Raw genomic sequence first — 13643 nt, 5'->3', positions numbered from 1 at the left:
TTGTTAGTGTGTGCCATTTATAAAATGGAGATTTCATTAGCTAAGGTCATTATATGTGTATATACATACATATATATACATAAATTTATATCCATTTTTAGCTGATTATAATTTCAGTTAATCAGAATTCCCATGGCTTCTCATTAGTTTGTGGCATGTACTCTGGTTACTTTAATTCCACTATAACCAGAAAAGCTTTTTGTTTAAATTTTTTTTTTTTTAATGTTTATTTATTTTTGAGAGAGACAGAGACAGAATGCGAGTGGGTTAGGGGCAGAGAGAGAGAGAGAGACACAGAATCCAAAGCATGCTTCAGGCTCTGAGCTGTCAGCACAGAGCCCAATGCAGGTCTCGAACTCATGAACTGTGAGATCATGACCTGAGCTGAAGTCGGATGCTCAACCAACTGAGCCACCCAGGTGCCCCCAGAAAACCTTTTTGTTTAAATTATATATTAATATGTTTTTATTTCTTTGCAAGTACAAATCTATTCTAATATTTAGCACCTTATAGGTGCCTTGGTTTATCATTCTGAATATTCGTTATCATTGTATAGGCCATAGACATAGAAGATCTAAGCTGTTAGTATGGACTAAATCCATACTATATATAGTATGGAAGGGAGAAGTTGTGGTTCACCTTATTTTCATAATATTTGACTCTTTCTCTTATAAGGAAAATACTAGAAAATTCCATTCAAATTTTATTCTTATTATATAATTGCACGTCCATTTGAAACTTGCTTGTAAAGTAATATTTCAGTCAAGAGTATCCATGAGCTTTATGAAAATAAGTTAATGGATGTGATAATGAAATACATAATCCTAAAGTATAGATGTTGGCATGTCCTGCCTCACAAGCCAAGCTTGGACTGAATTTTCATTCTTATTCTTAACCAAGTCCACATTTAACATCTAAGACCTTTTTATGATCACCTTTACTGTAGATACATTGAATGGTTTTCTGTGACTTTAAAGAGCAGAAGGCTTACCTGGTCATTTTGAATCACAGAGGTTTAGGAAGTAATTGGTAGGCATGTGTTGATGGCTTTTATCCAATAGGTTCCTTATTTCTTTTAAAACTTAAGACAGACTCTAACTTACTTAATGTTGTTTTTGACTAGGAGGCTTATTTGGGTTCCATAGCTCTTAAGTTTATCAATTTGTTAAAAAATTCTTGAGTAGTATTACCAAAAATGCTATGACAATTAGAGATATGTGCATTACCTTCGGTAAGGGTTTGGTTCTTTGGGGGGCTCCATAGATGACAGGTATTGTTTTATTATACATACTAATATTGATAAGTAGCACTGTGGAACTTATATTTAGAACCTTGTGAAATATGCATAATACTTACTGGCTCCTCAGAAGGGCTTCATATCAGGACTCTGCTTGTGATCCTGATTAAGTCTTAATACTTTTTTATAGAATCCCAAAACAAAAGAGCAAATTGAAAATCTGTTACGGAATGGGATGAACAAGGAGCTACGAGATCGTCTTTGTTGCCGAATGACTTTTGGGACGGCGGGACTTCGTTCTGCTATGGGGGCAGGATTTTGCTATATTAATGACCTTACAGTAATACAGTCAACACAGGTAGGTATTATAAAGTATTATGTATACTTTTTATCACTCTATTTTTTTGCTTTATAAATTAGGTAGGCTTTCTAAAACAAAAACAAACTTTATGTCTAGGAAGGTACCTTCTTGTAAGTTAAAAAACCTTGGGACAAATGCTAACCTTTGCTCTTGCACAGAATTTATCTTATAAGTCATTTGTGTATCTTCAAGGTCACAAACTAACTTTCTGATTAAGAGTTCTTATGGTTACCATTGTCAACTTCTTGACATTTACTTTGCATTTGAAATCTTGACAGTTACTTTGCATTTGAAATCAGGACACAGATATTGAGATTTCCAATTAACATAAAGAAACAAATTTAGGAAAAAGAGAATTACTCATTTTGGCATATGGCCATTGATAAAGGTTAACCAGAATATTTGGAAAATTTAGTTGAAAATATTTCCCTTAAACATGGTTTTCTATATCCATTTGAGAGTTCTTTAAGACAGTGTATGATGTGATACAATTTATGTCTCCCCATTTTATACAACTTACCCTAGAAACAAATTACTTCTTTTTCTAGTGAAACATTCTCACTGCTTCAAGGAACTATACTTTTGAAGCCAAAATGCATTTAGAATATACTAAAAATAGTTCTGGACTAGAGAATTGCTCAGTAGGCATAATTCTAATCAATACTGTCAAACAGTAAATCATCCTTAGCTTTGTTCTGAGGGAATTCTCCAAAGGCAAAGGCTAGTGCAGAGGATGGAGTAGAAGGGATGATAAGATGACTAGACTACATGGGTAGGATACGTGCCACTTCCCCCATCCCAGACCCCTTTCTTCTCCTCGCCCCAAAATTCATCAGTTCACTCTTTTTAATATATTGGTTTCCTCATAAGCTTTCATTTTAAATGAAGATTCCTTGACTTTATAAAAAGGGGTGGAGGAGGTGTTTGAAAATAAATTTCTATGGAAGTGTAAATTTTTACTGGAGTTGAGATTCCATTGTGTGAAAGGGAAAAGCCAAATGGAATCTAATACTTAAGCCCTAACCCTTTTCAGAGTCTAGATAAAGGGGGATAAGACAGATATTTATACCAGAGAATAATAGGATGTTCTGTGAAGTTTTAGGATAGCATCATTATTATAAATAAATTGGGGAAACTAGTCAACATGGGCTATATTAAGCATGCACATGTGTGCACTTACACACACACATACACACACACACACACACACACACACACACACACATTCATAGGGAATGTAACCCAGGGACAGGGGGCAAGAGCACCTGGCTCTTGGGGTCCCAAACAAACCAGATTTGACCACTTGCCAATGACAAAATCCAAAGAGAGTGGGGTGGTGGTGAAACAAGACAGGAATTTATATCAGTGATACCAACACCAGGAAGACAGCAGACTAGCATCTCAAAGACTGCCTCCAAAGTGCTGAAAATAATTCCAGGTTTGTATAAGGAAAATGTGGGACAAAGGTAGGGAGGTACTTGCAGGTGGGCAGTGAAGGTCAAGTCGCTCATAGTCTTGTAGTCAATCATGTGGGTCTTGCTGGCTCAGGGTAGTCACAGTTACAGTTTCCATAAGGAGATGCTTTGCCAGCATCTTTGCTGAGTTAAGAGATTAGCTGGGAAAAAGAACTTAATCAATTAGGAAATTAGAGCCTAAGGTCAAAATGGAGGTGATTGAAATCCTCTTTGAGGAGCAGGTTGAAAAGAATAATTACACTTGAAAGAGCCATGAAAAAAGGGTCCAGAGGTCCCTGGGGCTTCATTTGGTGCTGCCACATAGTTACTTAGCAGTGCCTGCCATCCAGTACTTCAATAAATTAGTATAACTTAGTTTTAGTTGAATGAATCGCCTTGGGCAATTCATTAAATGGAGCTTCAGTCTTACTCTGTCACCTCTTTTTTTGAAGAGATATTGAAAGACAAAAATAGAAAAGGTATCTGCATTCTTTCTTTTTGGGGTCATGAGGATTAAATGTGGCAACACTTTTGATAATGGTTTTAAAGGACTATAAAATATGAAGTGTTATTTTCAGAGATGAAAGCATTTATTGAAGTTATCAAACCATAAGTTAGTTAAATGGTTTTAGTTTATCGTTGTGATATTTTCAGTATTCAGTGCTTCGCTTCTTTTTTTGTCACCAGTGACTGCATATTTTCCTACTTTATGAGATTTTCTTTCTGTGAGATTTTCAAACTAAGGAATTACGAACGGGATCAGCCATTTTAAGAAATGTTCTGATGAAGGTTTATGTTGCTGATTTAAAATGTTTGTGTCATAAATAGGTCAAATATTTTGGTTGGCTTCAGTCTTATGATTTAGCAAGGCCAAATATGGTCAAAATTCTATTCTCTAGAGCCTTAAGACAAGAAACAATTTCTTTTGGGTCTTCTGACAGTATTTTTTTCTTAGCATACTGACTCTCTTGTCCCCTCGTTTTCCCCTAATGTTTTATGTATCATATTGGATTTAATAGTTACTTAATTGATATTTCTGTGGTATTAAATGAGTCTGAAATTCCAGGAAATAAATCTTTGTCATCTCACATTTGAGGCTTGAACAGTATTGTTCCCAAATCGGTAAACATGAGTATGAAGGCGGAAGCCGGTTCCCTATGAGCCAATAAACTGACCACTACACATAAAAATAATAGATTTTAAGTTGTGGAAAATGCAGGTATTATTCAGGAACTAATCTTTTGTGTTTATCTGCTCCAGGGAATGTACAAATACCTTGAGAGATGCTTCTCAGACTTCAAGCAGAGAGGCTTTGTCGTCGGGTATGACACCCGGGGTCAAGTAACTAGCAGCTGCAGCAGCCAGAGGTACGGCATTAATTGTTTCAGAGATTAAGTTGGATTGCGATAGCCTTAAAAAAAAAATTAACAGTAGGATTTCTGAAACAGGAAACTGTCAAATAGAAATGTGATCACATGCTGATGTTTATTTTAGAGATGAAATAGAAGCATTTTAAAAAGAACGCTTAGGTTTTACAGGCAGGATTAAAATTTTTAAATATTTAGAGTTAGTATTTAGAATGGTATCATAGTTTATGTTATGATTTTAATACTTTGGCAAAAGCACCAGGTAGGAGTGATTAAATAAATTGTATTCTCGGGGCACCTGGGTGGCTCAGTCAGTTGAGCGTCCGACTTCAGCTCAGGTCATGATCTCTCGGTCTGTGAGTTCGAGCCCTGCATCGGGCTCTGTGCGGAGAGCTCAGAGCCTGGAGCCTGCTTCGGATTCTGTGTCTCCTTCTCTCTCTGCACCTCCCCTGCTCACGCTCTGTCTCTCTCTCTCTCTCTCACAAAAATAAAATAAACATTTAAAAAAAAATTGTATTCTCTCATTATAATCCCATTTAATTAGTTTTAGGTGATTTTCACACATAGTCATGAGACAGTGATACTTTTTTCCAGGGGTTACTTATGCAATTGTGTTTATCAGAGTCTCTTATTTCACTTTCCTGCATTCTTTTTGCCCTTTTCAGGTTTTATTTCTTAGTAAAGGAGCCATCAAAAGATGATTAAGGAAAAAGGAGGAAATTAAAAGATCAGTTCTGTTTCTTATTAACTTCCTTTTTAAAAAACCTTATTTATTTAACATTTTTAAGTTGGAGCATGAAGTTTAACTGATGATTATAAGAATTGGTTATATTAGGCTACTATATGTTCAGAATAATTCCAATATGAAACATTTATCTTGTAGAAGGTTAGGTTTTAAAATCTATGATAAGCTAAGGACTGAGTGAAATCTCCCTCAATTTTTTTTTTAGACTTGCTAAACTCACTGCTGCAGTCTTATTGGCCAAAGATGTTCCTGTGTACCTTTTTTCAAGATATGTTCCTACGCCTTTTGTAGTAAGTGTTTTATATTATTGATTGTACAGTTTGTTGCCGCAAATTAAAAAAATGTCTTAAATCAATCAGGATTCAAATATTTGTCATGCTTACAGTGCTATATTAAGTGACATGAAAGACCAAAGGAAGGGAAACAAAGTTTACACTGAGTTTATTTTCATTCAACAAGCATGTGTTGAACCACCAAAGAATTTGATCTATAACGAGATAACAAGTTTTAGCCTATTTCTGTCTTAATGTCTTCTCCTGTTACTCAAAGTTATTCCTAGGTCAAATGTGTAAGTAGGTGGAAAGCAAAATGGAATTATGGTGTGACTGTTTTTTCAGCCATATGCGGTCCAGGAGCTCAAAGCAGTTGCAGGTGTGATGATTACTGCTTCTCACAACCGCAAAGAAGACAACGGGTACAAGGTAAACCTTGGACTCTTGATCTTTGCTTATTGTATAGTTCTTATTTTATTTAAATAATATGTGCTGAGTTATATTTTCATCACTGAGGAGCAGGGTTAGATGTTGGGGACAGGAATATAAAAACATGAAGGCCAGCCCTTGAAGGATGTGTTTCCCTAATGGCCCTATTACTTCTCAACGTGTACTACTACAAAAATCTCTTCAGTGGTCTTTTTACTTCTAGTATTCTACTGCCTTTGATTTCCCCATCCTATCTCAAACCCACCCTGTCTACATTTTAGAAACAAAGTCATACTGAGAACTGAGAACTTAAAGAATGAATGGGAGTTTGTAGGAGGAAAGCCAGAGGAACAGTACCTCTATCTCACTCTCCTTTTCCTACAACCTTCTACTGGGACTCCCCATTGGCTGTAGGATCCATTTGATGTGTCAGCCTCCATGGCAGAAAGCAGGGCAGAGAGGGGTGAAGAGCAGCAAAGAGAGGGTACAGCACAGTATTGAGCCAGTGTTCGGGGCTCCTGGGTGATGAATGCATGATCTTATATTTGTTTTTCTTCTTGTATGGGAGGTCTTCAGGTACACTGAACTCTGTTTTATTAGGGAAAAGAAGATTTAGTACTAATCTATGGTTTTGGCTCTGGCCAGCTAAATGGGTAGTGTTACTATGCACAGAGGCAGAGAAGAAGCATGATTAATTCAGTTTGGGACATATTAAGTTTGAGGTCTTTGTGGGCCAACCAGGTAGCAACATCCGGTAGGTGACTGGATGTATATAGATCTTCTCTGGGGAGAAATCTAAGGTTAAAGTTACAGATTTGGGGGTTATCATACATATTAGAACATATAAGAATATTTGGAAGTCTTTTAGTTGGGTGAGTGGCCCAGAGACAGTATATAGTAAAAAATAGGTACAAAAGGGATCCCCAGGGAACATCAACTTTAAGGAAGGCAGAAAGAAGAGCTGAGATAGAGGATAGACCAGGGGAGATTAGTGCCATAAAAACCAAAGGGATAAGAAGAGAGTTGCAAGGAAGGAGAAGTCAACTGTCAAAGAGAGCTGAGAACCCAGATCTCTCCTCTGAGCATCAGATCAGATTTCTAAATCCAGCTATCTACCTGATATCCATTGGGATGTCTAATAGACATTTCAGAATTAGTGTCTCTCAAATAGAGGTCTTAATTCCCCCACAACCTGTCACATGCACACCCAAATTTGTTCCTCCCTGAATCTTCCCCACCTCTGTAAATTGACATTATCAGCCACCCAAACAAAGACCAAAAATAATTTTTATTTATTTATTTATTTATTTATTTATTTATTTATTCATTTATTTATTTACTGAGAGAGAGAGAGAGTGCATGCCATGTGCTCATGAGCAGGAGAAGGGCTGAGAGAGGAGGGAATCCCAACCAGGCTCCACACTTAGCATGGAGCTGATCCTACCCCCCACCCAGGTGCCCAACCAGCGCCCCCCAAAATTATTCTTGATTATTCCTTTTCCTTCACTCCTAACATTTAACCCACTAAAAGACTCTACAGATTCTACATTTAAAATGTATGTTGAGGGATGCCTGGGTGGCTCAGTTGGTTGAGCGTCCGACTCTTGGTTTTGGCTCTGGTTGTGATCTCACAGTCAGGAAGGGGTCTGCTCCGAGCTGAGCATGGAGCCTGCTTGGGATTCTCTCTCTCCCTATCTCTCTACCCGTCCGCCACTCTCTCTAAATAAGTAAAAAATAAATAAACACACTTTAAAAAATAATAATAAAATACAATAAAATAAAATGTATGTTGAATATATTTGCTCTGCTCACTTCTACCTCCACCGTCGTCAAGCACTTTTATCTTATGTCAGAGCCATGGCATCCTATCTGGTCTCGTTCTGGTCCCGTTGTTCTCCCTGAAATCCATTTTCCACCAAGCAAGCAGATGATTTTTTTTTAATATGAAAAGGTCATGTTACTTTCCTTCTTAAAATTCTCCAGTGGCTTCTCACTCTTCAAATAAAATCCACACTCCTTACCTTGGGGTTTCCAGGACTCTGTCTCCTGCCTACCTCTTCAACCTCATTTCATTCATTCCTCTCCTGTGTTCACTACATTCCACTCACACTACTGTTTCTTTCTGTTCCTTTGGTCCTCCAGTATACCAAAGCCTTTCCCACCTCTGAGCCTTTGTAATTATTTTTTCCTCTGCTTGGATTGCTCTTCCTTAATCTTGCAGATTTGCTTATTTTCATCCTTCAGATTCCTGCCCAGATGTTATTTCCTTGAAGAGACCTTCCCAAGCCATCTTATCTGAAGTGACTTCCCTCAGTGACTGTCTCATCATCTTGTTTATTTCCTTTACAGAACTTATCACTGTCTCTGATTATCTGCTTTCTTTAGGATGAATTGCTTCTTTATTGACTTGTTTGACCTTCCCCAATCCCCTTCCCCAATATAAGCTCAGGGGTGGAAGGACTTCACCTGTTATAGTAGTCATTCCTGGTGAACGTATTTGTCACATAGTAGAGCCTCAAAGATTTTTTTCCTTAAAATATAAGCACGATATAAAAAGGATAAGAGTTAAACAGTGTAAAAAGTTAAACAGCCAAAAGTACCTCTCCCATTTCTTTCCCCCAGTACCTCTATTCAGAAGCAAATATTGTTTCTGGTTTTGTTTCCTCCCAGAGATTGTCTATGCATGTATAATTATATATGTATTTGTCACTCCCACGTTTTTTTCCATAAATGGGAGAGTGTCACTCCCACATTTTTTTCCATAAATGGGAGAGTACTATATAGTGTTCTACACCTTGCTGTTTTTCACACAACAGCATGAAACAGTCTTAGAGATCATTCTTTCAGTTGATCAATTGATAGGTAGATAGGTCTGCCTCATTCCTCTTTAAAAATCTATATAAACGAGTCCTAGTTTATTTGACCAGTCCTCTGTTGAGGAACATTTCATTTGTTTCTGATCTTCTGCTACTCATAAACAGTGCTACAAAGAATGTTCTACATATGTCTTTGTTCATATGTTTTTTGTTTTTTGGTTTTTTTTTTTAATTTTTTTTAGCGTTTATTTATTTTTGAGACAGAGACAAAGCATGAACGGGGGAGGGTCAGAGAGAGGGAGACACAGAATCCGAAACAGGCTCCAGGCTCTGAGCTGTCAGCACAGAGCCCGACGCGGGGCTCGAACTCACGGGCCGCGAGATCATGACCTGGGCCGAAGTCGGCCGCTTAACCGACTGAGCCACCCAGGCACCCCTGTTCATATGTTTAAGTAGATTTGCATAGTCAGTATAGAATAGTTGGTTTTTTTTAATACGAAATTTATTGTCAAATTGGTTTCCATACAACACCCAGTGCTCATCCCAACAGGTGCCCTCCTCAATGCCAGTCACCCACTTTCCCTCCCTCCCCACCCCCCATCAACCCTCAGTTTGTTCTCAGTTTTTTTTTTGTTTTTTTTTTTTTTTTAATTTTTTTTTTCAACGTTTTTTATTTATTTTTGGGACAGAGAGAGACAGAGCATGAACGGGGGAGGGGCAGAGAGAGAGGGAGACACAGAATCGGAAACAGGCTCCAGGCTCCGAGCCATCAGCCCAGAGCCTGACGCGGGGCTCGAACTCACGGACCGCGAGATCGTGACCTGGCTGAAGTCGGACGCTTAACCAACTGCGCCACCCAGGCGCCCCTGTTCTCAGTTTTTAAGAGTCTCTTATGGTTTGCCTCCCTCCCTCTCTAACTTTTTTTTTCCTTCCCCTCCCCCATGGTCTTCTGTTAAGTTTCTCAGGAAGAGTGAAAACATATGGTATCTGTCTTGCTCTGTATGACTTATTTCACTTAGCATAACACTCTCCAGTTCCGTCCACGTTGCTACAAAAGGCCATATTTCATTCTTTCTCATTGCCAAGTAGTATTCCATTGTGTATATAAACCACAACTTCTTTATCCGTTCATCAGTTGATGAACATTTAGACTCTTTCCATAATTTGGCTATTGTTGAAAGTGCTGCTATAAACATTGGGGTACAAGTGCCCCTGTGCATCAGCACTCCTGTATCCCTTGGGTAAATTCCTAGCAGTGCTATTGCTGGGTCATAGGGTAGATCTATTTAGGATAGGGGTTAAGACTATGGGTTGGGTTTAAAACCTGCCTCTGCCACTCAGAAGCTTTGTGACCCCAGGCAAGTTCTTTTCTCTGTGCTTTAGTTTCCCCATCTGCAAACTAGGGGGAATAATAGAACCAATGTCATAGGGTAAGAGTGATGATTAAAGGAGATACTGCATGCAAAATGCCTAGTATAGTGTCTGGCTCCAATAAATGCTCAATAAATGTTAGCTGTTGCATCTATTCTTTTTTTTTTTTAATTTTTAATGTTTATGTATTAGAGAGAGAGAGCACGAACGGGGGCGAACAGAGACAGAGGGAGACAGAGAACCCCAAGCAGGCTCGACACTGTTAGTGCAGAGCCCAATGCAGAGATCGAACCCATGAACCATGAGATCATGCCCTCAGCTGAAATTGGGCCCTCAACCAACTGAGCCACCCCAGTGCCCCAATTGCTTTTATTCTTATCATCTTATAGCTGCATTGTCCAATATTGTAGCCACTAGCCACCTATGGCTTTTGAACATTTAAAATACAACTAGTATGAACTAAGATACACTGAAAGTGTAAAATACACACCGGATTTCAAAGGCATAGTAGGAAAAAAGAATGTAAGATGTTTAATTAATTTTATATTGATTACATGTTGAAATGATAATATTTTGGATATATTGGGTTATATAAAGCATATTACAGTTAATTTTACCTCTTCCTTTTTCTCTTTTTTAATGTGGTTACTAGAAAATTTAAAATTACATAAGTGGGCTTGCATTTGTGGCTGACTTTATATTTCTATGACACTGTTGATCTATAGGATAAATTCTGGAAGTGAAATTTTTTTTTAATGTTTATTTATTTATTATTATTATTATTTTTTAATATATGAAATTTACTGTCAAATTGGTTTCCATACAACACCCAGTGCTCATCCCAAAAGGTGCCCTCCTCAATACCCATCACCCACCCTACCCTCCCTCCCACCCCCCATCAACCCTCAGTTTGTTCTCAGTTTTTAACAGTCTCTTATGCTTTGGCTCTCTCCCACTCTAACCTCTTTTTTTTTTTTTCCTTCCCCTCCCCCATGGGTTTCTGTTACGTTTCTCAGGGTCCACATAAGAGTGAAACCATACGGTATCTGTCTTTCTCTGTATGGCTTATTTCACTTAGCATCACACTCTCCAGTTCCATCCACGTTGCTACAAAAGGCCATATTTCATTTTTTCTCATTGCCACGTAGTATTCCATTGTGTATATAAACCACAATTTCTTTATCCATTCATCAGTTCATGGACATTTAGGCTCTTTCCATAATTTGGCTATTGTTGAGAGTGCTGCTATAAACATTGGGGTACAAGTGCCCCTATGCATCAGTACTCCTGTATCCCTTGGATAAATTCCTAGCAGTGCTATTGCTGGGTCATAGGGTAGGTCTATTTTTAATTTTCTGAGGAACCTCCACACTGCTTTCCAGAGCGGCTGCACCAATTTGCATTCCCACCAACAGTGCAAGAGGGTTCCCGTTTCTCCACATCCTCTCCAGCATCTATAGTCTCCTGATTTGTTCATTTTGGCCATGGAAGTGAAATTTTTGAGTCAAAGGGATATGAAAGAAAATTTGTCATTCTCTACTCAAGGTGGTTATACCAATTGATACTCTCACTAACAATGTATACCTTTCATATTATCAAACTTTTTGGTCTTTACCAATCAGGTGAAAATGTTAGGTTTAATCTGCACCTGTTCTGTGAGTGAGGTTGCTCATCTTTTCACTTATTTACATGATATTTGTGTTCCATTTCCTGAGAAGTCTGTTAAAGGTTTTGTCCATTTTTCTCTTGGGTAATTGCTCTTCTTCTTAGTGATTTTTGGGAACTCTTTATATGTGAAAAATAGCTCTTGGTCATCTGTTTTGCAGGTATTTTCCCCCATATCATCATTTGCCTTTTGACTTTATTTATATTTTCCATGCGTGGTATTATATTTTTTCCACTTGGGAAAAAATTATTTTGACATTTTTATTGGTATCATATTTCATTTGTAGATTAATTTAGGCAGCTTCAATGTTTTTACAATTTTTATTGAGTCTCTTTATTCATGAACAGGATGTATCTTTCTGTTCTTTCAAGACTTCTATTATATACTCTAGTAACATTTTAAATATTTTTTTAAATTTGTTTATTTATTTTGAGAGAGACAGGGCAAGTGGGAGAGGGGCTGAAAGGGAGGAAGGGAGAGAGTCCCAAGCAGATTCCATGCTGTCAGCACAGAGCCCGGTGTGAGGCTTGAACCCACAAAACTGTGAGATCATGACCTGAGCTGAAACCAAGAGTCACACACTTAACTGACTCAGGCACCCCTTAAATATTTTTGATAGATTTTTCATATTTCTTTTGAAGTTTGTTCCTGGGTATACTTTGTTGCATGGATTCTTCTGTTATTGAATCAAATACGGATACTTTCTGCTATAGATTCAGAAAACCCACAAAAATGGTTTAAGCTGATAGGAGTTTATTTTTCACACATAAAGTCCAAAGGTAGGTGGCTACTGGCAGAGTTCTGTAGCTCAGTGTTGTTGGGCCTGGCATCTCTGCAGTTTTTTGGCCTTTCTCACCAGTGTGGACATCATATAATGGTTGTAACTCTAGGCATCACATCCATATACAAAGGCAAGAAGAAATGGGCAAGGAGAAAGGCCAGGAGCTTTTTGTCATGTTTTATAAATTTTTATGGTGAGTTTCTGAAAGCTATGGATATAGGCTACGGATAGAATCTTTTTTATGGCTTGGACTGTGGGAGGATCACTCAGATTAGTTTTTGGTATTGTTTTTTTAATTTCTTTAGAATCCTCAGGAGTTTCGCTGATGGGGAGCAATTTCTGTGTTAATTTAGACCTCAGATTTGAAAGTGTTTTCATACCCAGAAGAATAGACATGCTTCCTCATCACCTTTCTAGAATAGTGGGCAGAGCCTCTATACTGTAATTCTACTGATCACAAGGGGTGGGAGGGGAGTCTCAGATCTCAAATTTCCTGCCTTCCACATGGGTGTTACAACTCAAGAACCAGGGAAATAGTTCCCAAACCCCAGGCAGTCACAGCATTAGCTCACAGCCTCATCAATCTGGTGTTCAATTCTTTCCTTTTTTCCCATTGCCTGGAGTTTTCCCTTTTCTTCTTATGAACTAAGCTATACATTTTAGATAATGTTTTTCCAACTTTAGCTAACATTTTAAGGTGTTTATATTGTGAGAATTTTCATCTAGCCTACCATATTGTTTGGCACAGAGCTTAGTACATAGTTTATATTCAAATGTATTCTTCTTTTCATCATTCAGGATGCAAAAGAGGGTAGTCTTGTCGTATATATGGTAGAAGTCAGTATAGATATTTTCTAAGCAGAGTCCCTTCTAACTTTGAGATCCTATGAATTATAGAAATACATTTTCTTGCTTTTTTGTTAACTGTTCCTAATTTCTTGTTGATCAAGCCATTTGACAAACTGACAGCTTAATGAAATGTATTTTGATTAATACTGAAAACACATATACTGAAATGTATATGCAGTAATTAACATGTTAGTTATCTTTCCTGATCTAGACTTTATCTGGTGTGACATAAATTCTACTTTAATTTATAGCTGATAATTTCTTCTTTATCACAGAACTACTTTATAATGCTAAA

The 13643-nt window shown here is 37.7% G+C and overlaps 1 protein-coding gene across 1 annotated transcript in view; it reads left to right on the top strand.

Annotated features, from left to right (window-relative positions):
* The window catches only part of PGM2L1 (phosphoglucomutase 2 like 1), a 50930-nt gene that overhangs the window by 18665 nt on the left and 18622 nt on the right, over positions 1-13643 (top strand). The window contains exons 2-5 of the mRNA XM_019449801.2: positions 1428-1595; positions 4313-4419; positions 5370-5454; positions 5782-5865. Coding sequence (XP_019305346.1) covers positions 1428-1595; positions 4313-4419; positions 5370-5454; positions 5782-5865 — 444 coding nt within the window. The remainder of the gene's footprint in view (positions 1-1427; positions 1596-4312; positions 4420-5369; positions 5455-5781; positions 5866-13643) is intronic.

Source organism: Panthera pardus, unplaced genomic scaffold (genome assembly GCF_024362965.1).
Source record: "Panthera pardus isolate Hobbes unplaced genomic scaffold, ASM2436296v1 HiC_scaffold_12, whole genome shotgun sequence".
Taxonomy (NCBI): domain Eukaryota; kingdom Metazoa; phylum Chordata; class Mammalia; order Carnivora; family Felidae; genus Panthera; species Panthera pardus.
This window is presented reverse-complemented; position numbering and strand designations above follow the sequence as displayed.